This window comes from Mirounga leonina, unplaced genomic scaffold, assembly GCF_011800145.1.
Source record: "Mirounga leonina isolate KUSES-001 unplaced genomic scaffold, KU_Mleo_1.0 Mir_454, whole genome shotgun sequence".
Classification (NCBI taxonomy): domain Eukaryota; kingdom Metazoa; phylum Chordata; class Mammalia; order Carnivora; family Phocidae; genus Mirounga; species Mirounga leonina.
Window position 1 is genome coordinate 674,519 of NW_023270763.1, and position 27,399 is coordinate 701,917.

Consider the following 27,399-nt stretch of genomic DNA (forward strand, 5'->3'; position numbering starts at 1 on the left):
CCGGGCCCCGCCCCGCCGCTGGGACCAGTCAGCTCCGCCCCCGCGCCACAGGCCCCGCCCCCGGCCCGGCCCGGCCCCAGCTGGGCTCCGAAAGGCCCCGAGCCTGGCTGCTCTGCCCAGTCCTGGCCAGTCCCCTCCAGTCTGACCCTCACAGCGACCCAGTGGCAGAGGCCAGCTGTCATCTCCTTATGAGGAGGAAACGGAAGTCCAGAGAGGCTCAGCAGTTTGCCCAAAGACACAGCTTCCGTCCACAGGAAGCCCAGGAGCAGGTGCACTCGCAGGGTCCGGCAGGCTGTGCGGCGCCTCTGCACCCCCGGTGTCTGCGGGGCTGACCTGCGGGGGAGGAAGGAGTGAGGGCGGCCACAACGTAGTGTCACACCCCGGGCAGCTCCAGCAACAAAAGTGTGCTTGCTCTTGGCCCTGGAGGCCAGACGTCTGAGACGGACGTCTGGCGGGGCTGGCTCCTCCTGGAGGCTCTGGGGAGACCCCGCCGCAGGCCGCGCGAGCCGCGGTGGTCGCCGGCAGTCTTGGGGCTCCTCGGCTCCTGCGCACACCCCGTCTCCGCCCTCACCCTCCCGTGGGGTCCCCCCCGCGTGTCTGTGTCCAGATGTCCTCTGCGTACAAGGACGCCAGCCACAGGGGGTGGGTGCACCCTAACGACTTCATCCTAATTACATCTGCCGTGATCCTATTTCCACAAAAGGTCCCCTGCTAAGGTTTGGGGGGGTAGGTCTCCAACCTATGAATTCACAGGGCGCGGGGGATGCAGCTCAACCTGGAACGAACTAGAAGTGCCTCGAGAACAGTTACGGCTCTGGTGGTCACTTATTATTACTATTGTTCTTATAGCAGCGAGAACAACAGTGAAAGGGCTCGGTGGAGACCCCAGCTCTCCCACGCAGAGCCTCCTCCCAGCCCTGTACCCGGGGCAACCACCCTTCGTCCCCAGACTGGGCCTCTGGATTTCATCTGGAGGGAGGAAGTGCATCACTGCCCTCCCAGAGCACCTGCGCTCTGTGATTCTGCCAGGAGCTCCAACCTGCATCCGTGCATCCATCCCACCCGCGTGCCAACCATGTGCCAGGCCCTAGAGATAAGCAGATCGGGGCCTCAGCAACAGGGCTCACCAGCTACCCCCTCCCCCCGGTCCCTGACGTGATCCAGCACCATGCCTCCTTTTAATGTCAGGACTAGGAGCAGTTCAGGCAACTCAGGGGCCTTGCAGAGAAGTGCCTGGCCAACGAGCCCTCACAGCCCCCACCTCAGGGCCTGCCCCTTCCTCAAGGCCTCTGGAAGGCATCCAGCTCCTCACTCGCTGGCTCCCAGCACACCCGCCCCTCCTCAGTGTGCACCACTGGATCTCTGTGCCTGGGGTTGCATCTTAGCAGTGTGTCCAGTGCTGGCAGAGCTGGCCCTGAATGCCGCTGGGGCCTGTTGGGGGTCCAGAGGGAAAGCCCACTGCAGCCGTTGAGGCCTTGATCAACCTGGTGTTCTGGGCCCACTAAAAGCTACAAAAGGAAAATTGCACCTTGATCTTGTCACATAAACGACCGTTTCATGCGGCTAGAACCAGGGGCCACGCACTAGGTTATTCATTAATATGTTTCCAGGGCAGTGAACAAAAGACGCTTTTATTGCCCAGCAAATAGCACTTTTCCACTTGACTAGATCACACCACTCAGCGGTAAAGAGGACAGCCCTGCCCCCCAAGGTTGCCTGCAGCCTCTCCATCCAGCAGCCCTGAGGGACCAATGAAGCATTGGAGGCCTGGAGACCCCAAGGTGACAACCAGCTTTTAATTGACATGTCTGTACCTGGCAGATGATTATTGCTTTATGTGAAACGTTTGGCTGGGAGAGAGGGAAGGGATTTTCATCTGCGGCGCAGCGATAAAGAAGTGGGGGAAGAAACTGATGCTTCTGGAACCCCTCTTCCGCGCTAGGCTGTTTGGCGTGGGGCCCCTGGAACAGTGCCAGGCATACAGTGGACCTTCAGTTAGTAGTATCTCAAGGATGAACCCGGTTAAGCAGGTGTTCTTATCCCTCACCTCACACGTAGAGAAACACAAAGAGGTCAGGTCTCATCCAAGGTGACGCAGCCAGTGTCCAAGCTACCCGGCACCGTGTAACAAACATCCGCAGCTCAGAGGTGTAAAGCAGAGACCATCTGCTTTGCCAAGAACTTGCAGTGTGGCCCGGCCTTGGTGGAGACGGCCTGCCTGGCATCAGCTGGGGGTGCTCAACCTCAGGCTGAGACACTCCCCCTTTAAGACAGCCCCTGGATCGAACCTTGCCTGAAACTAGATATAGCAGATCTCTCCCCTTTAATACAGTCTGCTGCAAAAGTATATTTTTCAAAAGGATGAAAACACAGTTCTCAGAGAAATATAAACTGCACATGTGTTAGTTTCATTTAATGCATGGATGAAGGGGTTTGGCCGGATGGCAAAGCTGGTTCTGAGAAGGGCGCCCCAACCCCGATATATCCACATCTGGTCAGAGGAAAAGAAAGGATGCTGGAGTCGGATTGCTAAGCTGGACCTACAACAGGTTAATAGCTCATGGGGCAATAAACCATAACCTTCGGGATTATCCTTTCTGCCAGACAGAAGTGATTTGCACTTTTACAGGAAAATCAATCACTTGCAGCTTTTCTGTTTCCTACCTGTGAACGTCTAGCTTGAGGGCACCTGGGCCTGGTCAATAATAAACGGTAGGTCAAATACAGCGACGCTCCTGGGAGGGTCGAATGATGCTCAGGCAGACTGGCTGGACCGTGGCTTTGAGGATACAATGAAGGGACACGGCGTCACCCATTTGCCTTATTCCTGAGTATTGGGAAATTTTCCTGAACATTGCTTATATGAGACTGAGGCTGCCATAGCAAAGCTCCAAAAATTTAACCATCCGAAACATATTCTGTCCCAGTTCTGGAGGCCACAAGGCTGAACCCGAGGTGTGCAGGGCCACACTCCTTCGGAGGGCGCTCGGGGAGGGTCCTTCCCGCCTCGTCCAGCTCCTGGTGGCCCCACGTTCCTTGCTTGGGGCCACACCCTCCATCTCGGCTTCCAGAGTCACCTGAATTTCTCTGTGTCTGTGTCCTCTACTCTTCTGTCTCTTATAAGGACACCCGTCACTGGATTTAGGGCCACCTTAATCGTAATCTAAACTTAATTAAGTCTGCAAAGACTCTATTTCCAAATAAAGGCCCATTCTGATGTTCTAGGGAGACATGAATTGTTGGGTGGGGAGGCCATTCCACCCAGTACACCGCTCCCACCCTTTAGGTTATTTTCCCCCTTTAAAGAGTTCCAGCTGGCCCAGAAAAGTCGGGTCACCGTAGGTGTGGGCAGGGCCCTGACGCTTAGAGTCTTGAGCTTGAAAGTTGATCTTCAGGCTGAGAAAATCGGGGAGCTGGCCTTGACTGGAGGGGTGGGCAGAGAGGAGAGGGAGCAGAGTGGAGCCCAGCGGCCCCCCACCCAGCATCGGCATGGGGAGTGGGGAACCGGCAAGGTGAGGGCCCCTCCCGACGCCCTCCATAGGGGAGGTTGGTGGGGAGAGCCAGGCCGCGCGTGGGACAGTGGGTACGACGCCCCGCCTGGTGTGGAGCGAACATCAGTCAGAGTCTAACGGGGTGCAGCCCCTTGGCTCAGGGCTTCTGGTTCTAGGAACGTATTTTTACAGCACATCCCTTGCAACCGGGCACGCAGGTATCTTGAGCAGGATGTTTTTGACTGAGAGAGAGAACGGCAGAGAGGAGACGAGGCAACCGTCCGGGGTCTGATCCGGCCACACTGTCACCGCAAGAATAAAGAGCAACTGAACAGAGGGAGGGAGACAAGGGCGGAGGAGACTCTGGGGTGGAAGGGAGGTTCACGGTCTGGGGTGTGGCGAGCGTTTCCCGGCTGCATACGTATGCAAACTCGTCGAACTGCGCGCTTGGACACGAGGGGCTCGCTGCACGTCAGGACAACGATGAACACAGCAAGAGCACCACACGCAGAAGCTGGAGCGTCTCTGGGAGGACGCATGGGCGAGGGGCCCAGAGGGGAGGGGACGCTGCAGCCCCCGCGGGTGTGCGTCCGTTATCTAGTTAAACGGGTAAACAGCCACGCCAACGCCTCCTTCCCAGAAAGAGCCTGTGGGATGCTGCGGTGGGCTGACGGGTGGCGCCCACGGAAGACGTGCCCAGCGGTCTCTGCACGTGAGGCAAGCGTCTCGAGGTGAGACCACCGTGGGCCGTGGCGGGCGAGGCCCGAGCAGCAGGCCGGCTCCTCCCCGAGAGCCCGCGAGGACCCGGCCTGCCCGCACCACCGTCCTGACCGCTGGAGTGTATTTCTGGACTTTTGGACGCCCCGCTGTGGGTCTTGGTTCTGCGGCAGCACCAGGACTCACACAGTGGTGAGCGGTGGGGCCGCTGGGGACCTGAGCCCGGGGGGCAGGGGGTAGCCAGGGGGGCAGCAGGCCTTTCTGGAAGTTGCCGAGGAAGGGCCCTGTGGGAGGGACACTGGTTGCTGCTACGGTTTTAGGCTCAGGAGGGGAAGGCCCCGGATGGGCAGCTAGAGGAGAGGTGGCCTGGGGGGTCGCGGGGACAGGGCGCTTCCCAAGGCCTGGCCAGCACCGTCAGCATCAGCGAGGCCCTGGGCAGCGGGGCCCCAGGACCAGAGATACGAGGAACCGGCCACACCCGCAGGGAGGAGGGACCCTGAGCGCGTCCCCAGGGGACAAGGGCCGACTCTGGGGGCAGATGGGACTGGCGCTCCCCACCTCTGTCCTCCACAGACTCTCCTTGAACCTTGCCCCTCCCCCATGCAGTTCCCCTCCCTTTGGACCTGGGGCAGCCTCGGGACCCCCCCCCCAGGTGACAAAGCTGCGTGACTCCAAAGCTAGGTCACAGGCTGTGGCCTCTGACACTTGAACCCTCACTCTGGCTCACCTCCACTGCCTCCTTCCCTTCTGGGCCCTGTGATCCCACTGGGCCCCACCGACAATCCAGGACAGTCTCCCTATTTTAGGGTCAGCTGATGAGCAAATTCAGTTTTACCTTCTACCTGAACCCCTTTGCGTGGAACCTGGCGTTTTCACACGTTCCAGGGACGAGGTGGTGGATGTTCCAGGAATCGGTTCCCAAGCCCTGGCCCGTGAGGCCGTGGGAGTCCCGCACCGCGCCGCCCCCCCCCCCCCCCCGCGGCCCCGTGCTCGCACGTGATTGCTACGCGGTGATCCCTGCACCCCTGCTACTCGTGCTGCTGTGGATATGACGTCTGGCTCAGGCAGAACAGTAGGGACAGGACACAGGTGCAGGGGTGCAGCGGCAGGGCCGGGATCCGCACGGGAATCCGGGGGTGCGCAGGGGTGCGCGGCCGGGAACAGCACGGGGTGCGCGGGAATCCGGGGGCGCAGGGGCGCGGGGCCGGGATGCCCGCGGGGGGCGCGGGAGTCCGGGGGGATGGGACTGTTTCACATCTTGAGCGTGGGCATGGTCACATGACTGTAGGAGTTGGTGAAAACTTGCAGAGAACCGTACCCTGAAAAGGCTGGAGTCCACGAGCATAAATTCTCCTGCCAGGCTGGTGCACTGAGGCCCCAGCCCGAGGCCTGTCCAGAGACAGGCGGGGCAGCTCGGCTCTGCAGGACCACCAGCCCCGGGGGGCCCCGCACTCCGCTGGGTCCCTCCCGCCCCCGCCTTTCCAGGGCCTGGATGTGGAAGAGCCTTCCACACTCCTGGTGCCCAGAGAGATTCTCTGCCAAACCCTGGTCGCCCCTCAGGGGCCTGATGTGACTCCAGCGACCTGAGCGGCAGCCCTGCTGGCTGGGCCCTGAGAAGTTCCAGGTCTGCAGCTGGCCTCGCCTGGGCGCTCTGGTTGGGGGTCACCGGGGGCACAGGGGCCCGTGCGAAGTCCCGCAGTCACACACTGCTGGCCCTGTCCACACGAAATCCCAGGAAACACCAGTAGGGTCCGGATGCCCATAGGGCAGGGTGGGGCATCTAACCTGATGGGTCTGGTTCCCAAGCCTGCGCCCCTCACTGCCACACCCCTGCCCCGCAGGGTGGGACAGCGCAGAGCGAGTGGTGGGTGCTGTGGGGGCCCTGCCCTGATCCCCCTCACCGCCAGCACACCCAGAGGCCGGGGGGGCTGCGAGCGCCTCAAACCTGGGCCCCGCTTCCTCTCCTGAGAAATGGGGGTGACCCCCGCTAGGCTGTCAGGAGGAGCTCAAGGGTCTTGCAGGTAAAAGGCCAGAAACTGGCTGAGCCAGGACTGGTTCTGGAAAATCCCCTCCAGCCGTGCAGCCACGCCCTGCAGGAGACCGTGGCTGATCCGCAGGTGCCCAGGCGGCGGCACCGAGGTGGGGGGCCTCATGCCCGGCGTGGCCACAGGTGCCCAGGCCTCACCGACCTGAAGGAGGAGGATGGACCCCCCAACCCCCACCCCAAGTTCTCACCTCCAGCGTGTCGGGCCGCACTGCCCCTTCCCTCCTTCCCACGGCGGTCCACCCAGCACCTTGCTTGGTCCTGCTCCGGGATCCGCACGGCCCTCTGCCGGAATGCCTTTCCTGGGACTCGCACGCTCAGCTACAACGCCGGGGTGTTTTCAGGACAAAGCCCCTGCCATGTGGGTCTCTTCCCCTGGGCTGGGGCGGCCCTTTCTGGATCCCTGACCACCAGTTTCTGTAGCCCTAGCTACCGGCGGAGCCTAGCACACAGGTGCTCGATAAATGCTCGCTGAATTAATTAAGGTGGGTTGTCCTGGGCGGCGAGCACCCACAGCCCACGCACCTAGTAGCAGCCTTGGTACCTGGCACTCAGCCTAAATGACCCGGAGACACAGCTGTTAGGGAGCCGTCCACCCTCGCTGCGGCCCCACGGCTGTGCAACGGGACGGCCTGCCCGCAAGACAGTGAGCACCCCGTCACAGGAGGTGTGCAAATGCAGGCTGGGAGGGGGTGCGGGCCGTCGGGCTGCTTTGGCTCTGGGGTTCATGTAGGGGCACGGACGGCATCTCCAGGAGACAGGCCCCGTGGTGAGGGGCCCCACGCGGGGATGGGGTTCCCGCTGCCTCATGTTGGGGCAGGTGGCGCCGAGCAGGCCCGGCCACTTCTGATGCCAGCACCCTCAGCCCCTCGCAGCTCCTTTCCACGGGGCACCTCCTCCCCTCCCAGCCAGGGCACCGGGTTGAGGAGAGCGGAGTGCAGCACAGACAGACGGGGGCTCGTAAACCCGGCCAGCCCACCCTGCCCCGCCCTGCACCGGCCAGGGCCTCCCACTCCAGGTGACCACACTCGAAAAGCCACCAGGGAGCAGGCTGTCACTCAGGGCAAGCTTGCGGTCGGAGACTCTGCAGGGGACACTTGGAGGGTCCTGGGATCTGAGGCGTTTGCTGTGTGGACCGTCGCGGGCCATCCCCAGGGTCTCCGCAGACCTCCTACCCCATGGGCCCTGCTGAGGGAGGCTCGGAGCTCCCCTCAGAGCTGGGGGGCCCAGGTCCCAAGGCCCCGTGAGCCCCAGTTCTGACGGGGAGACAGGCAGAAGGCAGAGGCCTGCGGGAGGGGCAGACGGGCCGCCGCGGTGTGTTCTGTCCAGCAGGCAAGGGACGAAGATGCCCCAAGCGCAAGGCCTGGATGCTAGCCCCCCAGACAGCCCCTGGCCCCCTGGCTCCCTGCCACAGACGCAACCCCACATTCCCCGCACGCACGCCTGTCACTTTAAGCTGCCTGGCTGTCCTCGGCAAACTGCTCGGTCCACATTCTCGGGGCGGGGGGTGAGGCACGCCCTCCCAGGGGCCTATAAGGCTCAGGGCGGGGAGCTGGGGCCTCGCCGCCTGCCGTCCTCATGGCCCTGCTGCTCCTGGGGATCCTGCTGCTCCTGGGGCTCTGGGGGCTGCTCCATGCCTGCACCCCCACCGCCTCCCCGGCCCCTCGCTGGCCCCCTGGGCCACGTCCGCTGCCCCTCATCGGAAACCTGCACTTGCTGCGTGTGTCCCAGCAGGACCGGTCACTGATGGAGGTAGGTCAGGGCAGGCGGGTCCTGGGCACCCCAGCCCCAGCTCAGGGGACACAATAGGCCCAAGTGCCCACCCTGCCGTGAGGAAGAGAAAGACAGCCCACCCTACAGGGAAGCAGATGGGCCATTTAAGGAGCAGGGGCCGGGAGGGCTTCCTGGAGGAGGCAGCATTTGATGAGCGCCTACAGAAGAGCCCGGACTGGGGGAGGCGGAGGGGAGGAGGCAGGTGCTCTGGGGAGTAGTACCACACAGCAGAGGTCCCGCGAGGGAAGGAACCCGGACTAGCCCTCGAGTGTGCATGGGGCGTAGGGAGCGCCTGCTGGGTGTGGCTGCTCCCAGCCCGGGCTGGGGGCTACACGGTCCTGGCCCCACGTTGAGGGCAGGCTGCCCTGCCCTGCAGCCAGGAATGGCCGGCCCGGTGGGCAAAACGGAGGTGCAGGCCTGGCCCCCCACCCCACAAGGTCTGCCCGGCCAACGTTGCCCAACCACGGCTCCCACCATCACTGCACCCTCCTTCCCCAGAAGCGCTGCTGCTTCCTGGTGGCCCCCCGGCCCTGCGTGTGGGTGGGGAGGAAGGGGCTGCAGGAAGCACCCTGGGCGCCAGGGTTCTCAGGCCGTGCCTGGTGTCGTGCCCGGGGCCACCGTCCAGCGTGCGGGGAGTGGAGCGGGTGTGGACAGGTCTGGCTCCGTCCCTCGGTGCAAGTGATGGACAGCAGTTCACTTCTTGCCTCCGGGCCTCAGTGTGCCCATGTGTGAAGGCACAGAAGGGAACGGGCACAGGCAGAGGTGTCAGAGGCCAGCCCTTGCCGCGCAGTCTGGGTCTGGGCTCCAGGCTGGGCAGGGCGGTTCGCGTGAGGTCTGGGCACCCCCTGCTCCTGTCCATCTGGGCTTCAATGCGGGGGCGCATCTGAGCGGGGACAGGCTCCCTAGGCAGACCCCTGGGCTTCTAGCAGAGGCCACCCCCGCAGACAGCCCCTCCTACTGCCCGCCTCCTCGTCTTGGGGTTCCAAGGAGCCCTCTCTGCTGCTTCCGCGGCAAAGAAAACCACGATGGCGACACCCAGCACCAGTGGTAGCCCCTGCCTTCCTGGAATGGATGGGGAGGGGGCTCAGCGGGATCCAGCAGGACCCGCTCCTGCCAAACACACCTCCTGCTTTTCGGCTCCTGGGCCTTTGCTCGCGCACGCCCACGCTGGCCCAGTTTCTACAGAGCCTGCCTAGGCCACCCCTGGCTCTGAATGTGCCGCATGCCCACCCTGTGCAGCTGCAGCCCGGGGCAGGTGCTCACGGGGGGCCTGGGGGTGGGGCTGCGGGCTGATTCCTGCCTGTGCCCACCAGCTCTCAGAACGGTACGGGCCGGTGTTCACTGTTCACCTGGGGCGTCAGAAGACGGTGGTGCTGGCTGGCTACGAGGCTGTGAGGGAGGCCCTGGTGGGCACCGGGCCGGAGCTGGCTGACCGGCCCCCCATCGCCATCTTCCAGCTCATCCAGGGAGGTGGGGGTAGGTGTGCGGCGCAGGGTGGGGAGGGGGCAGCTGAGCGTACGAGTCCCCGGACCCCAGGAGGGGGGTCTGCCTCTCTGAGCAGCACGAGAGTGTGCCCGGCGTGGCTCCTGGGGGAGGGACACAGGGTCCACATGGCTGGGGACCATGACATGCCAAGAGTGGGTGCAGCTCACCAAGGCCAGCCCCAGGGGTGGGGTGAGGCCCCAGCCAGGCCCCCCGACCTCGCTCCCTGCCTGCATCACCTGGGGTTGCTCACGGGCGGCTCGTCTGACCTGCAGGCATCTTCTTCTCGTCGGGGGCACGCTGGAGGGCTGCCCGCCAGTTCACCGTGCGCACCCTCCATGGCCTGGGCGTGGGGAGGGGGCCCGTGGCCGACAAGGTCCTGCAGGAGCTGAGGTGCCTCATGGGGCAGCTGGACTGCTACGGAGGTGAGTGGGGGCCGGGGCACCCCCTGTGGGGGCCCCCTCACCCGCTGAGGCTGGTCTCCCTCCCACTCCAGGCCAGCCTTTCCCCCTGGCCCTGCTGGGCTGGGCCCCCTCCAACATCACGTTCACGCTGCTCTTTGGCCGGCGGTTCGAATACCAGGATCCCGTGTTCGTGTCCCTGCTGAGCCTTATCGATGAGGTCATGGTCCTCTTGGGGACCCCCAGCCTGCAGGTGAGAGGTGGCTGCTCCCGGCCTTGCGGTGGGGGGTGGTCTCAGCACTGCCCCTGCCCGAGAGAGGTGAGCTGCCACCTTGCAAAAGCCCCACTGGATTCAGAGCCAGGAGGCCCGAGGCATGTCCTGTTTCTGACACCAATTGGCCATGTGACCCCAGGCCAGTTTCCCCATGCCCTCTGGGCAATGAGGGGGCTGTAGGGCAGGGTGCTCATCTGCCTCCCCCCACGCCTGCCCATCAGTAGCAGATGCACCTGCTCAGGGTTGGGGATGGGGACTGAGCATCTCTTCCCTGGATATGGGGTTCAGTATCCCCCTGCCCCCCCCCTTAAACCCAGGGACCCTCCACCCAGCATGGGTCCTTCACAGTGTCACATGAATGGTGCAAACTGGCCCTGCTGATTCTCAGAACTCCCAGGGGCAGGTGCATTTCACTCTTTCCAAAGCATGAAATGTTTGCCATTGTGACCATTTCTGTGATAGGTCACTAAGCGCATCCATCTGGTCGTGGTGCGTGTATTTACAGACCCGCAGTCACGGTGCGAGGCGGGGGCTGGCCGCAGAGTCTCCTGTCCTCATGCTTCGGTCCTAGGAGCCTCTGGGCAGGAGGATCTGGGCCTTCTCGCCGAAGCAGGCTGTCCCAGGAGGATGGAGGCCAGAGGGGTCGGAGCAGAATGTTCAGGCCTCCGTCCCAGGGCCAGCTCCTCACCTCAGAGTCGCCCTGTGTAATTCGATCCAGGGATTACTAACGCTCTGGGGGACACCCAGCGGTCACAGTGCACCAGGAGAGCTGTGGACATCTGCATGCCGGGCACCGGCTGGCCCCTCAGACAACCTGGTCACAGTGGGGTCAGCTGAAGCTCTGAAGTTTGCAAATTCTTTGTTTTCAGGACTTTAATGAGAGGCACCCCCCCCCCCCGCCCCCCTGTCTTGCTCGCTCTGGTGGACGGAGAGCAAGCATGATCACAGCCACCTGCAGGGGTGAAACCACCACCGGTCCGGCAGCCGCCCCTTCCTGACCTGGGACAGAGGGTTTTGTGGGAGCCCCCTGGCTGCTGGTCCCACCAGGAGGGTCAGGGGCCCCCGGGCACGGAGCCTGGTGCCCTCTTGTGGCCACGGGCAGCACCCACACAGCATGTCTGCCTGGAGTCTGGGGCAGCACCTGGGGACCTGGACAGGTGGACACACCTGCTGGAGGGTGAGGGCCCCGCTGTGGGCCCTGCACCCTAACCCCGCCCACTGTCTCGCCCTCCGCCTTCAGCTGTTCAACATCTACCCCTGGCTGGGGACCCTCCTCCAACTGCACCGGCCTGTCCTACGGAAGATAGAGGAAGTCCGAGCCATCCTGAGGACCCAGCTGGAGGCGCGGCGGCCCCCCACGCCCGGGGGAGGCCCCGTGAAGAGCTACATGGACGCCCTGATCCAGCAGGGCCAGGTGTGGGCGAGACCCACCCTACCACCTAAGAGGCCTGGGGGCATCTGGGGGCCGCACCCCAGGAGGAGTGGGGTTGGGGAGGGGTCCATGCTGGTCCTGCACCACCTCCTCCACCTCCTAGCCGAGGAACCCCTTAGTCTCGGTCTCCCCATCTGTGAAATGGGGCCTTTGCAGGGTCTGCCTCAAGGGGCGGCTGCAGGGATGTGGTGAGCCCAGAACGTGGTAGGCGCTCAGCACACTTGGCTCTGCCTTCCCGCCAAGGCTCTGTTTTCTCTCCCGTTCTTGAGCCCAGAGCTGGGTTGGAGGGTGGGGTGGCCCGGGTGGTCCACGGAGCCCTGCCTCCAGCCGAGTCCCATCCAACCCGCCTCTGCAGGGGAATGACCCCCAAGGCCTGTTTGCCGAGGCCAACATGGTGGCCTGTGCCCTGGACATGGTCATGGCTGGCACAGAGACCACGTCGGCCACGTTGCAGTGGGCTGCCCTCCTGATGGGCAAGCACCCGAGTGTGCAAGGTGAGCTCCTAGCCTGTCTTCCCAGCACACGGCCACCTGCCGGGTGGGTGGGGGTCCGCCCGGGCCTAGGGGATCCAGGCTCCCAGGGATGCTGGCACCCACGCTCTCACCCACAGGTCGGCTGCAGGAGGAGCTGGACCGCGTGCTGGGGCCCCGGCGGCACCCCCGCCTGGAGGACCAGCGGTCCCTGCCCTACACCAACGCTGTGCTGCACGAGGTCCAGCGGTTCATTACCCTCCTGCCCCACGTGCCGCGGTGCATGGCGGCTGACACCCAGCTGGGCGGCTACCTGCTCCCCAAGGTGGGCACCCCCCTCCTGGACCCTGACAGGGTGGGCAGGGCCCTCCCTCCCCCTTCCCGCCTCCTTCTCTCCCCCTTCCCTCCCTCCTTCTTTCTGCTCTGGGTCAGGGTGGGCCCGGCTGGCCTCCTGGGGGGACCTTCTCTCTCAGTGCACACCCTGGGGGCAGGGGGTGCCAGGCCCAGCCCACCTGCTGCCCCGCCCACAGGGCACACCTGTGATCCCCCTGCTGAGCTCTGTGCTCCTGGACAAGACACAGTGGGAGACGCCCCACCAGTTCAACCCGGGCCACTTCCTGGACGCTGAGGGGCGCTTTGTGAAGCGGGCAGCCTTCCTGCCCTTCTCTGCAGGTACCCACAGCCCTCACGGGTGGGGACAGCACGGGGCCCCTCACCCCCAAGTGGCCTGGTCACCAGGGACCTCGGAAGCTCAGGCTCAAGCCTGCTGGGCCCCCACTGTCCACAGCCTCTGGCAACCGGTCTCTGCCCCTCAGAGCTGGCCCACATCCCAGTTGCTGCAGACCTTGCTCTCAGATCGCCCCCACTCCAGGCCCTCCCTCGTCCCTCCAGAGACTCCCCTCTCCCTCCACTCCAGGAAACTGGCCGGGCTCCCTGGCACAGCCCTGCAAAGAGCAGGTCTGGAGCCCCCACCCTGTGCCTCGGTTTCCTCTGCAGGCCGCCGCGTCTGTGTGGGGGAGAGCTTGGCCAGGTCGGAGCTGTTCCTGCTTTTCGCTGGCCTCCTCCACAGATACCACCTGCTGCCCCCCCCCGGCCTCAGCCCTGCGGCCCTGGACACCACTCCCGCCCCAGCCTTCACCATGCGGCCGCCAGCCCAGGCCCTCTGTGCAGTGCCCAGGCCCAAGGGCTCTGACCAAGGAGACCCGGGGAGGGTCTGAGTCACTCCCCTAGATCCCCGCGTGGGGTGCTCTGTGGAGGACGGAGGCAGGACAAATGGACGGACAGACAGAAAGCCCCTCATGGGAGCCCTTGCTGGGCTCTTTGCTGTGGTTCCCCAAAGCCCCTCCTGGGCCAGATCCTGTTCTTTCGGGGGCTCAGCCCCCTTCCAGTTCCCCTTGCCCAGAGGTGTCTCTACCCCTTGTCCTCCAGTCTCCCCAGGGCAGCTGGGGCCCCCTCCCCGCCCTGAGCTCCCTGCGCTCTGCCCTCTGTCCCGACCCCTTGGGCATCATTGCTGCCTCAGTCTGCACCCAGGCCCCCCACCCATACCTCAGGGTGCCCCTCACGCCCTAGTGGTGACGCACCCCCTCCCCACACCCCCAGGCATGCCTCCCCGGGCTCCCCACGGCCTCTTCTCCCCACTCCCCCTCCATGCTGCCCCCCTCCGGTTCCCCACAGGGCCAGCGTTGGCCAGGCACAGAGGTGCCACCTGCAGCTGGGGGTGCGGGGTGACGTCCACCCAGAGGCCAGCCTGAGACCTGTGTTCCCAGCACACTCAGTCTGCACCGTGCCAGGCCCTGGACCGCCGGGTCTCCTGCAGACCCCACCCTGTTCCGGCAGCTCGTGGGCAGCCATGTCCTGGAGGCGCTCTGCCCATGGAGCCAGGACCAGGCGAGGGATAGCTGCCCCAGAGGATCGGGGACCCTGCAGGGGTGACAGCAGAGCCTGAGCAGGAAAGATGAGTGGGAGTTTGTAGGGAGGACGCTGGGGCCCCCTCGCGCTTGACCCCATCAACCTCACAGGACCCAGAAGCAAGTGGGGACACAGACCCCAAGGCCCAGCTTCCGATCTCCCCCACGCCCAAGATGTACCAAGGCCTCTAGGTGGGGGCCTCTGGGCAGGGGGCTGTTGCTGACAGGGCCCAGAGACGCCAGGTCAGGGGTGCACCGCGGGAAGCCCTCCAGCATGGGCCTCCACGGGCCACCCCCACACTGACTCACTTCCCGTTATCTGGTGTCCTGTCCTGTATCTGGCGACCCATTGGTGGCCTGGGAGCCTGGCGGGGTCGGGTTGGCCCTGTCCTGGCCGCATGGTGGCTCTGGGCCATCCCGGCCGCCCTCCCCCGGCCCAGGCTCCACACCTCCGGCAGGGGGTTCTCAGAAGTGAGGCAGCCTCTCGACCAGTTGCCACACCCCAGAGCCTTCTCTCTGGTCCCTTCTGACCCCCCAGTTTCTCGTCTGCCCCTCGACCCTTCCCAACACTGAAGCCTTGGCTTTTAAAATTCAAAAGCGTGTCTGTGTGGGAGGACGAATCCCCTCTGAGGCAGGGCTGGTGGACAGGTGGAGGGCCAGGCGAGGACATGATGATGGGACATCACGGTAAACCAGTGATCCGGACAATTCCCGGGGCAGCTGCAGAAGGGGGTCCCTGAGGCCCAAGTGCAGTGGAGTGCTCCCCACAGGAGAAAGGATAAGGATCGGGGCGTGTCCCCACCCACGAACAGGGTCCGGGGGTGGGCAGCAGGGGCGAGTCTCTCCGTGACCCTGCGCAGGGCGGCGGAAACGGGCGCTTCTGGATGTGTCGCTGCCCATGCTGGGCCCCCACGGGGGAAGGGGGTTACTCTGGGGAGGGGCCCGTATACTTCGCTTCTGGGAAAAGCTGGGTGGTGGGTGAGGGGCATGTTCTGTCGTTGCATTCCGTCTGTCTGCCACATCTGACACTGAGGGAGGGGCTGGGAGCCCCCCTGCAGGGCCGGGCCGCTTTACTGTCCACGGTCCCACGGTTCGAAGCATGGATCTCACCTAAGTTCATCTCCGTGAACGAACGAGAGCATCCTTCAGAGCATCACAGAACATTCTGGAATGGCTGTGGAAACCCTTTCAAGAAGCTGTGGGTGGGAGAGCCTGGGCTGCTCGGGGCAGGCTTGCTGGGAGGACGTGGAAAACCAGAACGGGGACGCGAGCATCGTGGTAAACCTAGTGCTGCCCGGACCCCGTTTCCAGAAGCCGCTCCCCGCGTAGGAGAGGGGTCCGCAGCACCTTCCAGGTCGGTCGGCTTCAGGCGGGGGCGGGACGCAGAGCCTGAGCCGCATGTTTCCTAACTTACAAGAACAGGCGTCAAAATGAACCACTTTCCCGGGCGACTTAAGTTTTCTCCACAGAAGCCAATAGGGTTAGTTGATGTTTTAATCTGCCAAGAACAAATCTGAGCAGTCTTTCCGCCAGGTGGGAAGGTGTAGGTCCTGCTGGAAAGCACTCCACTAACACGCTGCTCTGGGCCCCTCCCCGGGGCGGGGGGCTCCGACGGAGGACGCGGCGGCTCTGGCTGGGTGTCAGGCGGGAGATCCCCATGACGACTTTAGTGCCCTCCTGGTTCATGACGGGAGCCTCCCGGGGCCCCGACACCAGGTGCCCGCGGCTTGGCTCCCTAAGGCCCCGTCCAGATGCAGATCTGAGGTGGGCTGGGCACAGGGCTGGTATGTGCGGGACCCTCGCCCAGCCTGATCCAGGGCTCGGGAGGCAAGCAGGGCCTCTGCAGGGGACCCCCCCCGCCACGGTGAACCCGCCAGGTGCTGTGACCTGGGGCAGGGCCCAGGAGAGCCAAGGCCGCCGTGTGGGGACTGTCTGGGGAGTATCGTTCCCTTCTCCCCGCCCTCCTTATGGAGTTGGCACAAAATAAGCATATTATTCGCTGAAAGAGCGCAATGTGCCGAGTCTGATGTCTGACCCACGAGATCATCAGCACAACTATGGATCACACCCATCTCCGTGGCCGCCCTGGACGCCCCCCACACCAGGCCCAGCTCAGTGATCACATGGACACCCCGGCCTGGGGCCACAAAGGGGGCTCGCCCACCCACCGGCTCCTGCGCTGACCAGGTGCACAGAGACTCCCCACGATGGGGGCGGGGAGTGAGGGCTCCACCATGTGGCGGACGGCTCGCCGGTCACCTCTGCCGCGTGCCCTAGCTCTTTTGCTTTGTATTTTCCCTGTGGTAAAACATACACAAAATTAACCATCTTAACCAATTTCAGTGTATAATTCAATGGCACCGAACGCATCCAGCTGCCGTGCAGCCAGCCCCCTGTCCGGCTCTAGAACGTTCCATCCCGCACACAGAGACCCTGTCCCCGTGACGCACGGACCCCCATCTGCTCCCCCAGGCCCGGCCCCGCCGTCTACCCTCTGTGTCCATGAGTCTGACGACTCCGGGACCTCGTGCGAGTGGGGTCCCCGTGCGTGTCCTTCCGTGTCTGGCTTGTGTCCTCGGGGCTCGTCCCCGTGGGGGCAGGGATCGTTCCTTTAGAAGGCCGGCTCATACCCCGTGGTGTGGACAGACCACACTGTGTTCGTCCATCATCCGTGATGGACACTTCCAAGTCTGGGGTCCTGTTTCTTGCCAGCTGCACCTCCAGTAAGCTCAGTCTCCAGGCTGCACGGTCTTGGGGAGAGGCCTCTGCGGACATCATCCATCAGGGGCCCTTAGACACTGTGGGTCAGGAAGGGGCAGACAGCCTCCCTGAATGTTGGTTTCTACAGCCGCAGCTCCCCTGCCTCTTGCTTGTGAGGGAAGAGCCTCTGGGAACTGGCGGGCGGCTCTTGGCCCCAGATGTGACTGTGGTCCAGGGCGGCAGGGACGCCCACCCTCAGAGGCAGACACACGAGGGGCTGAGAGTGCGTCCTGGGGGCAGGGATCCTGGTTCTGTGGCCACCTAACATCCGGAAGCCCCTCTGGCCCTAAGTCTCCCGCCTGCTGCCAGGGACCTTCCTACTGGATTAGTGCTGGTTTATCTGAACACAGACACAGCTCTCCTGGGGGCCCCAGGGAGGGAAAGCTTGGTGAGGGGGGCCACTTGGTAGCTAGTCCCCAATTCTCACCATAGGAGGTCAGGAGAACCTGAGCCATGTTTCCCCAGACGTACGGGAAGCCCGCTGAGGAAGGCTGCTTCCTCGGAGGGTGGGGCAGGGGCCGTGGACGGCTGTTGGTGGTGCTGACGGGCCTGCTGGGTCTGACACCCCCACCCCAAAGTCCTGTCGCCCCATCGCCCATTCCGTCTTAACAGTGCTTGAGACTATCTACGTGATGGACGCGTAGAACTTCATGGAGAACAGACATTAAGGCGCCAACAAACCCGTTTTACCGTGTTCTCTCCAGAGCCCAGTGCTTTGCCGGGAGCTCTGCCCCGCGAGGCTTGTCTTTGCTCCCGCTGGGGTGTCACGAACAAGGAGCTTGAGCACATGTCCCACCTGCACATGCCACGTAGCCGCAGGCCACGTTGGCACCCGAGCGCCCACTCGGCCCCTGCCCTGAGGGTTCTATCACCGCAGATGAGCTGGCCGGCCGTCTCGAGGATGTCGTTTGAGTGGTGTCAACGGTGTGCCCTTGTGGTCCGCCGTCCCCTGCCCAGTGCCACTCTGTGGCCTGTATCCACGCTTCTTCCCTTTTACTGGTGAGTGCTGTTCACTTCGGTTTCCTATTCGGCTACTGACGGACATCTGGGTTGTTTGCAGTGTGGGAAATCACCAGCCACCATCAAGACGTTTCCTGGCCTGGTGGCCCCACGCAGACAGCCCCCAGGCACCCCTCACTGTGGCTTGGCCCCGGGGTGCAGGTGCCCCCACCTCACTGTCCCTGGAGCCTCATCAGAGGGCCATCTCCGACCGGCACCCCCAGCAACTGAGGCTGGTTGGTCCCACACCGAGTATGTCTCTTGACAGCTTTGTCCAGGTGACATGTGTCACGTCCCTCTGCACCTTCCGCCAGGGGGACCTCGAGGGAATAGCACTTCATGCTCCGAGAGGAGCTCTTAGGGAGGAAAGAGCCCCCCATCTGGTATTGGGGAGTGCCCTGCTCTCTCCACTGTATCCAGTAACAATGAGGACTCGGAACCCATCACATTTCCCTTTTCAACTTGGCTGCCAGGAAACCCAGAGCTGTGGTTCTTAATCAACCTGATTCCTTAAAAAAAAAAACCAAAAAACTGCCCTTTCTTTGTAGCTATGGGTTTTTCTTTGTACGTCTAGTTTTCAGTGTCATTTCCAGGACACCTCCGAGCTTGGGCACAGTGAGGCCGGGATGCCCACACACTGGTCTGCTGATGCACTCACAGACCTGCACTGACGTGTGCTTCCAACGTGCTTCCCTGCTCGAGTCCTCATCTGATGGATACCGGGCGGGCAGGACTTCTCATCTGTCTCCAAAGCCACCTGGGCCAAAGAGGGGTCGGGCCAGTTGCTCCCACCCAGAACTGGACGCGTGCTCGTGCGTGTGACCGGGATTCCAGCTGCACAGTGGGTGGGGGCAGGGCCAAATGCCCCCAGGGAGTGGTGGGGCACGTCCCCTTTCCATGGGGGCTGCCGCCGAGCTGCGGGTGTCGGGCGGGAGGTGGGGCAGCGTGACCCTAGAGTCCAGGGGTCTGGGTTACGGGTGAGAAGAGGGGGGCCCCATGGACCAGCCCAGGCCCCTCTGGATGAGTGGGCCACTCCTGGGCCCGGGTGCTCCATGGTGACTGAAGCTGAAGTCCGTGCAAAACCTGAGGTGGGGACGCCTCCGGGGAGCACGGCCGGTCCCAGGCTTCTCCCAGAGTAAGGGGTCTACACACAGGCCTGGAGCCCGTGACTCTGTTAAGCACCGTGACGCACAATATAAGCGAGTCACTTTACACTGCTTCATGGCGCTCTGGTTATCTACTGCACGCACCCCAGCAGTAGGGTTTACAAACCTGCAACGTGGGCAAGACTCAGTGGGTTCATTCAGTGTCACCTGGGGCAGCCGCCCTCTGAAGACTCACCATCACCTGAGCACCCCTCGTGGCCCCCCATGTGGCCTCCCCACGTGACAGGGGCTTCCCACATCATGCGCCAATTCCCAAGGGCAAGCGTTCCACGGGCGCCAGCTCCGTCCTCCTCCTGCCCTCGCCCCAGGGGCCACACGGCGTCTCATCTGCTTCATCCCATGCTGGAAGCTGACCCACGCCCCAGCGGTGGAGCGTCAAAGCCGCGGTGGACAAGTTTTAAGACCACCGCACATATCCGCCACCGTGTCATTCTCCACGGGTCCCGGGAAGCACAGGGCCTCCTGAAGGGCCTGCCCACTCCTCCTGTGGGTGGGGGAGACATAGGCCACCGCACCCAGAGGGACTTCCAGGGGTTCGACACGCGCGCTCTTCTGGGAACAGGGAGAGCAGGTCTGGCGTTTCTGCAGGCAGCGAGCCTACTTCCTGGCTGGGACGGCCGTGGGAGGGCAGCCAATGTGGTCACTGCCAACACCTGCCGACGGCAGGCCCACAGACCAAGTGCTCAGCGCCAACAGGCAGGAGTGCCACACGGGGCTTGCCGGGATGCTGTCCCGGGGGCCTCGGCTCTGGCCCGACGCACGCTCACTCTCAGGACAAGCTCTTGGCAGTCAGGACAGGCAAACGAGAATGGGATGCACGGAAAAAGGGCACGGCCGACACGGGCTGGTTTTATTGAAAATGCAGCCAGGTGTTCCCCAGGACTGGTCAGCGAGGCCCCAGGAGGCCCCAGGAGGGAGGTGAGGGATGGGCGAGCCACGGCCTGGACCCACCAGGGAACGCAGGCAGGTGACCCGGATGCGGGTGGCCGGCTCCAGAGGGGCTCCCCTCACCCCCCATCGAGGACGGACCACAGCTGGAGGGGAGGGCTGGCTCTGGTCAATCTCTACGACATTCCCCGTAGGAAAAGAGACCTTTCTCTCAATAAGCAAGCTCCCCGGGGGCTTGAGGGCCACTGGGAGGCCAGGAGGGTACGTCAGAGTGGCCACTTTCTGCTGTAAAGGGACGAAGACACGTCACCATCTATGAACAGTCTGGCCACAGTCCTTCCAAGGGTCAGGCACCACAGGCCCACTGGCCGCTACCTGCTGGTAGCCCCGCCTGCCCCTCGTTGGGGCCCCGCCGCTGGAAGGCGGCGGTCAGCTGAGTCCTGGGCGGCAGCAGCGGCCTGCTGGGCCCCTAGGAGAGAAGCTGCAGCACCTGCCGGATGCGCTGGGTCTTCCCCGGTGGGAGGGGGTCCGCACCGCTGGCCTCGTCCACCTCCCGCATCAGGGCTTCCGCCTTCTGCACCGTCAGCTCCCGGGCGTGGCCCCTGAGCCCCTCCAGGTAGGCCAGCAGGGTGGAGAAGAGCTCATGGGGAACCTGGGCGGGGGAAGAGGACGAGGGTGTCAGGGCCCCGCGGGGTGGCGTGGGGAGTGTGGACACTGAGCGGTGGAGAAATGGGGCATTCACAGCGTGGGCCCCAGGCTCCGGGCAGGGCTCCCGGCCCAGCAGCTGGCATCACAGGCTGCACTCATGCTTCTGCTCTGTCCCCTGCTGCAGGACCACGGGCTGGCCTCCTGCAGCGGCCCTCTCCTGGTCCTGGGCTGTTCCCTCCACGGGCTTCAGGCTCGGCAGCCCTGGGTTCTCACCACTCCTGAAATGCCACTAAGTCCACGGGAGACAGGTGTGTTTGTGAGGAGCGAGCTTCTAGGACAAAGAACGGAGGTCAGAGATGAAGCCGATATAACCGAGTTCTGCGGCCGTCCCCCCAGCCGCCTGACTCCAGGTCCGGCTAGTCCCGTCCAGAGGCGAGAGGGAAGGAGGGGCCGGGTCCACTCAAAAAGCAGTCAGTGACTCCCACGTCTCGGCTCTGAAGCCACAGTAGTGGATTGGCACAGACACGCAGGGCGAGGGGCAGAGCTGGGGCCGAGGGGGGACCCCTCCACCCACGGTCAGCGGGTTCTGACAAGGGCCCTCGCTCCGACAGATGGTGCTGGGATGTCCCCGTGAGGACCCCTCCCTCACACCATCTTCAGACATCAGCTCAGAACGGGCCAAAGACCTGCGAGTATGAATTGAAACTATAGACTCTTAGAAGAAAGCATTGCAGAATGACCTGGGATTAGGCAACGATTCCTTAGATGGGACACCGAGAGCACGAGCAGCTAAATAAACCCCAGACAAACGGACTTCATCAAAACCAAAAGCTTTAAGTGGTGAATGTTGTGGTGTGAGTTATAGCTCAACTGAGAGCACAAAGCAGTTACCCACTAAGAGCTGCCTGCAGCCATTGACACGGGAGGTGCAGGGACTCCAGTGTGGCGGGCTGGGCCCAGGGAGAGGGTACGAGAGTTCACCTGCTGAAGGGGAGACGCCCCCACTGCCCCCCACGGGCTGCCCTCCACTCCATGCTGCCCTCACCCCCTCCACCCTCTGTCCCCCCACGCTGCCCCCAACAGTCTGCCCACCCCCCCGTGCTGTCCCCCCACCCTGGGCCTCCCCCCATGGGCTACCCCCTGCCTCCCCTGACAGGCTGCCCCCCCAGAACCTCCCCCCCATTCTGCCCCCTGCCTCCCTCCAATGGGCTGCCCCCCACGCTACGTCCCTCTACTTACTGACCTCCCCCGAACTGACGCCCTCCCCCCACAGCTGCCCCCGCTTCCTCCAATGGGCTGCCACCACCCCCCCACCCGGCTTCCACAGTGTCGGCAGCCAAGCCTGTGTCCTGGGGCAAGACTACAAGATTCTATTCTGAAATCTGAGGATACAGGAGAGAAGACCCATGATCCTGAGCCCAGCCCATCAACCCACACGGAACCCACACGGAAGTGCACAGGCCACCGGGCCGCGTGCATTCCTGGCCACCCCCACAGGGCACCACCTGGGAGCAAAGTCTCTGATTCCAAAGTCAGAGGCCAAGCAAACAAACAAGAAGCAACCTGGATAAAATAAAGGTTATACAGAGAGAAGAAAATGTCAAAACCGTATTGTTGCCATCCTCGGAGAAACCCGGAGATGCGATCCATCTGGAGCACGGGAACAGGGCGCTCCAGGAGCACACGGGAGGGAAGCTGTGTCCTCATTAACACGCACCACTGGCCGTCCTTGCTCGTCGCGGCCACCCTGGGCTGGTGGGCGTCCCTCCAGCGCCAGCGACGCGGGGCGCCACTGCAGGTCCTCCCGGTTACCTGGGCCGTCTGCTCTGGAGAAGCGTCTACATGGACCCTCTGTCCACTTTGAAATGGGGCTGTCCTGTTACTGAGCTAGGAAGGTTCTCCCTGCGTGGCAGACCGGTCGTGGGACATGGGGCGCGCACGCACTTTCTCCCATTCTGTGGGTGGCTGTCCCGTCTGCCTGTCCCTCCGTGTCACCATGCTTGTGGAGCTGTGTTTAAGGCACCTGTGCCTGGCCCGAGGTCATGACAGGAGAGCGTCAGCCCTGACATCTGCGGCTCCGACTCACTTTTCACTTTTGTTAGAGGTTGGGTGGGGTCACCTTCATTCTTTGACGTGTAGATATCCAGCCGGCCCAACGTGGCTTGTTGGGGACCGGCCTTGGCTCCCCTCTCGGTGCGTCCTGACCGTGAGGGGCACTTTCCAGGCTTTCCCTCATGCTCCCTTGTCATCCACCCTGCGGGTAGGTCAGGCTTCTGGATCTGTCTTGTCCCGTGAAACCAAATCTTATATCCTGCTCCCGGAAGGAAGTCCTTCCGAACACAGTGGGGGGGGGGGGGGGGGGGCGCGCGCGCACGCACACACACACACACGCACATGCACGCACACACCCATGCCCTACGCAGGCCCCGTGTTGCCTCTGCCTTGGGGGCTGGGAGCGAGGCTCCCGGGGGAGGCAGATGCTAGCTTGGTTTCTTCTACTCTGTACGCCAGGCTGACCGGACACGTGTGGGACCGAGGACAGTTCTGCCTCACGTCATGGCCTCTGCTGATCCAGCAGGCGGCACCACACAGCTGTTACTGCAATGGTCCCGCCGAGGAGCATCCTGGCACTGTGCAGCAGGGTCGCAGAGAGGCCCGAGCATGAGCCACGCAAGAGCCGGCAGAGCAGGGCCCGTCCAGGGTGGCGGGCTGCTCTGGAGGGAGCCTGTGGGCAGGACGGCGGGAAGTGTGAGGAGCACGGCTGACTGTGGGGCCAGGAGGCAGAGGGAGAACCATCTACAGTCTGGGGTCCAGAGCACCACGGCCCCCTAGCTTCCGCCCCGGGCTCCCATCCTGTCCCTGCTGCCCTTCCCCCCCCAACCCTGCTGAGCCACACAGGCCCCGGGAGTGTCTGCTGAACGGAGGGCCAGGCCTTGTTATCAGGACTGCAGACACACCAGTAACCAGCTCGACCCTCTCCTCCCTTCCCAGCATCCCTAGGTGCCTTGGCCATAGCCATCCACTTGCGGCTCAGGGCTCTCCTCTATCCCACTACCTGTGCTGGGCCCCAAATGAGCTCTGACCCTGACTCAATGGGCTCACATCCATCCATCCTTCCATCCACTGGCTACTGCACCCTCTCTGGAAAGCCCCCGGACACCAGTCCCCCAGCTGGGTTTTCAGATACATGTGCCCCATTTTCCAGGGCAGCCGAGGCAGCTGTGAAGGGTCAGTGAGAGCCGATAAGCCTTGTCCTCATGGGGTGCACGTTCCAGCAGGGCAGACTGGCAAGGAACTGGCAGGATGCTGGGAAGCAGCGAGGTGCTGCATCCATCCACTGTGGGGAGCACAGTCCATTCAATGGGTGGTGCACGTCCCCACGTGCAGGAAGCCTAACTCACCACATACAGGGTTAACTCCCATTGGTCAAAGGCCCAAATGTAAGAACAAAAACTAAAAACCCTTATAAGAAAACAGAGGTAATTTTCCTGACCTCGGGTTAGGAAATGATTTCATAGTCATGACGCGAGAAACACAAACAACAAAAGAAAAAATAGAAAAATCAGGCTTTATCAAGGTGACGACCTGTCCCTAGCACAGCTCCCACCACTGTGACGACTAGGTGGTCTCAAGGGGATGGGCACGACCGGAAAGCAGGGGCCAGCTGGCCGCAGCAGTGGTCCCCGGGGCGCCCTGGTCCCCTCCCCAGGGGCGGAGGGGAACACAGACCCGGGCAGGGTGGTCAGGGCACGGAGGTCTGTGCGCATAGCTCCCCACTGGCTCCTGCATGTGATACCTGCTCCCGAGAGTTCTGGGGGCCGTGGGTCCCCTGGCTCTGAGCTCCTGGGCCCAGAGGTCTGGCGATGGGGGACTGGGGTGTGCCCCTAGCTGCGGCGAGTGGGGAGCTGGCATGGGGCTGTGCAGACAGTGGGGTCACGGGGAAGGGGTGTGGTGTTGTTGCCCCCGAGGGGGCTCTGCCGTGGGCCACACCGCCGGCCTGTGACTCCTGCAGCAGCCCTGGCCCGTGTGGATAGCTGTCCGCCCCATCCTGCCACACCCACAGCCTTGTTTCCGACTGTGGCTCTCAGGTGCTTCCTCCACAGAGGTCCCCCCATCATGTGCACACGGGCACCCTTGACCTCCCGGCCACAGAACCACCAACCACAGTTGCCAAGAAACTACACTTGTCAAAACAAATGATGGCAGCAAGGGATGACGACCTGAGAAAACCAACACTGACAGACAATCCACACCTGCCCCCCACAGGGTGTATACGCACCTGCCCCCCCCCCGTGTGCACACACCTGCCCCAACACAGTGCCATGAGGGAGGCGGCCAGGCCCTTCCCTGGAGCCACGTGCTGATCGACGAATGTGGAAGAGGACGCATACCACGGAGCCAGCACCACGGTGACCGCTGACCCAGACCAGAGCTGCTGATGGGTACTAAGACCGATGGGCACAGGGGGATGAGGAACGGGGTGTTTCCATCATCTCGAAGCAACTCCACAGACACAGCTGATTACTACAGGAGCAAAACCAGCTGGTGTCCCCCAAGTCACGGGACCGACGTCAGCATCCAACCACCTTGCACCTGCTACTGAGTGCACTGGGAGGGCACAAACACGTCCCAGCTGTCTGACAACTGGCCTCTCCGGGCACATCAAGGTTGTGAAGGAAGTTCCAGACTAGAGGAAATGACAGGGGCAGACAAGCAAATGCGACTGTAGACGGGACCCTTGCCCACGGAAGCCACCGAGAACCAGCAGAGCCCATGGTGGTCCTGTGAGCCGGGCTCATCTGCAGGAAGAGGGCACGACGGAGTTTTGGGGGGGACACACTGTCTCCTCACCCCCCAGGGTCAAAAGATGGGAAGGGCAGGACTTCCAAGCTCCTGGGACAACAACATTCCCCTAACCTTGGCAGCTTCCTTGGGGAAGGTTCAGCTCAATGGAAGCAGGTGGGCCAACGGCCGAGGCCCCAAGCCCGCAAGCCCCTGGCCCAAGCCTGGCCTCTGGACAAGCCCCTGCTCTGCATAGGGGTTCTTACCCCCTGACCCCAAGCAAGGCCCTCCCTCTGTAAAATGAGGGGTTGGACTGGGGGCTCCTGGGGGGGTTCCACCACAATTGCTAGGGCCTCTTTCTTAACCACAGCCTTGGCCAGCCCTGGCTGCTGGGGGACTGCCCTTCCCACGCCCCTGCTGGAGGGGAGGCCTCAGGCCCGTGTGGCTGGAGCAGGCCCTGGCACTGGGTCCTTCCATCCTGGTCACTGCTTGACTTAACCCCACCCCCAAGCGTACACAGACTTTGTCATCTGGGAGACCCCTCCACCCCTGGCATGCACCCATCTCCTCTCCTCTTCCCCACCAGGTACACACACCTAGCTCCCCGCCCCCCGCCCCAGCATGCACACACCTGGTCACTGTCGTACATATGCATCAGCAGCCAGGTCTGCCTCGTCTTCTGAAATCTCCAGTTCTCGTGCTTCTCGGCCCAGCTAGGAAGCAAGGACAGGACATTTCAGGTGCCGGCAGGAGGAGCCGGAAGGGTGTGTGCAGCCCCCGCCCCCCCAGCTGGAGGGCAGCAGACAAGGAGCAGGAGCAGAGGGGGCTCAGGCACCTGGCGCTGGGAGGACATCTCACTTCTGCACGCCCGTGAGGCCTCGGCCAGCTGGGCCTGCCTCCACATCAGCGCCAGGTGGCACAGGGCTCTTTCTTCCAGCCCTGCAATGCCACGATTTTATGATGCCAACGTGCACATCCGGAATTTCACGACATCAGCCATTCTTGCAAAGCCTTTATCGTGTGCTCCAGCAGAGCCTACCCACCAGAGTGCGTACAGCCTTTAAACCGAGAGCTGTGTGTGGAGGGTGAGGGACAGCAAGCTAAGAGGAGCCACGAACCCCGACCTGGAGGACCACCCCAGTCTGGGCTGCTTGGATGCCAGGGACAGAGAAAGAAATCCGGCCACGCCAGCCCCATGCCTCCGCTAGAGCCGCCTGGCCTGCACCCTCCCAACCCAAAGGCCTCCAAGGGCCCAGGCCCCACCCCCGCACCAAGGCCATGGCAGCGAAGCCAGCCTGCTGACATGCAGCCCACACCGGAGGGGCCGGAGGATGAGGAGGCAGGTAGCTTCAGGCGTCAGAGGACATACGTCAAGGTGGGTGGCTGCTCTGGGCAGGACTGCAGGGCCAGGCTTTCGGAGCTGAGAGGTGAACACGGGCCAGAGGCTGGCATGTCTGGGACTCACGGGTGCTGATGGCCGTGGGGAGAAGGGCAGAGGGTGAGCCCCCAGGGCTGTGTGACCACTGCTCTAGCTGCAGCCTCACGGCCTCTACTCGGTCGGGGGGATTGGGGGGAGGACGGCGGGGGGGTCCAAGAGCTCCCGTTGGCTCCACAGCTCGTGGGCGCCACGGCAGAAGCGCGCGATTCATTGCTGCTCTGTTCCACACACCGTCCTGTGACAGCAGAGACCTCGGAGCCCTGCCTCAGGAGCATCCAGGATCCATGGGCACGTGTGTGGCAGGCACAGAGCTGGGCCTGAGCCAGACTGGACCGCTGCTCCTGTCCTCCTAGGGCAGCAGACACGACAGCCACGCCCGGATTCACAGCCTGAACCTACCACGTGTCAGTGGGGCCTTGGAGGCCGACTGACGAGCCCTCTTAGGGCAGCATGTTGGGGCTCCACAACAGAGCCCGGCCCAGCCTCCCGCACCAGCAGGGGCTGCACTCAACGTGGGCCCTGGCAGAAGCGGGAAAGCAGAAACCACAACAGTGGTCATTAGAGGAAGGGGTGGAAGGAAGAGAGAAACCCTCCCGAGGGGCCCCCGCCCCCACGCTGGTCATCAAGTCACGGCCTCTGCCTCCAATCTTCCTCCATCGCCCGCTCCGTGGAGACAGAGGGCTTCCTTTGCCAGATGGTCCGATGTGAAGCAGAAGGCGCTGGAGAG

At 63.4% G+C, this 27,399-nt stretch overlaps 2 protein-coding genes across 2 annotated transcripts in view; one reads left to right on the forward strand and one right to left on the reverse strand.

The window, feature by feature from the left end:
- Positions 1 to 7,715: 7,715 nt before the first annotated feature.
- LOC117999178 (cytochrome P450 2W1) lies at positions 7,716 to 13,579 on the forward strand. The gene is made up of 9 exons (XM_034988131.1): positions 7,716 to 8,004; positions 9,339 to 9,501; positions 9,783 to 9,932; positions 10,004 to 10,161; positions 11,423 to 11,596; positions 11,970 to 12,108; positions 12,225 to 12,409; positions 12,615 to 12,756; positions 13,081 to 13,579. The coding sequence occupies exons 1-9, from the start codon at positions 7,831 to 7,833 to the stop codon at positions 13,299 to 13,301; spliced, it is 1,506 nt and encodes a 501-aa protein (XP_034844022.1). The 5' UTR covers positions 7,716 to 7,830; the 3' UTR covers positions 13,302 to 13,579.
- A 6,159-nt stretch (positions 13,580 to 19,738) lies between these two features.
- Positions 19,739 to 27,399, reverse strand: part of CUNH7orf50 (chromosome unknown C7orf50 homolog) — a 128,884-nt gene continuing 121,223 nt past the window's right edge. The window contains exons 4-5 of the mRNA XM_034988227.1: positions 25,866 to 25,947; positions 19,739 to 20,456 (exon numbers count right to left, since the gene is read on the reverse strand). Of these exons, the coding sequence (XP_034844118.1) occupies positions 20,274 to 20,456; positions 25,866 to 25,947 (265 nt within the window). The 3' untranslated portion in view covers positions 19,739 to 20,273. The remainder of the gene's footprint in view (positions 20,457 to 25,865; positions 25,948 to 27,399) is intronic.

Coding starts and splice junctions, on each gene's coding strand:
- LOC117999178 (XM_034988131.1), top strand. CDS start 7,831: ATGGCCCTGCTGCTCCTGGGGATCCTGCTGCTCCTGGGGCTCTGGGGG. Junction 9,502..9,782: donor GCTCATCCAGGGAGGTGGGG/GTAGGTGTGCGG, acceptor TCTGACCTGCAG/GCATCTTCTTCTCGTCGGGG. Junction 11,597..11,969: donor CCCTGATCCAGCAGGGCCAG/GTGTGGGCGAGA, acceptor CCGCCTCTGCAG/GGGAATGACCCCCAAGGCCT.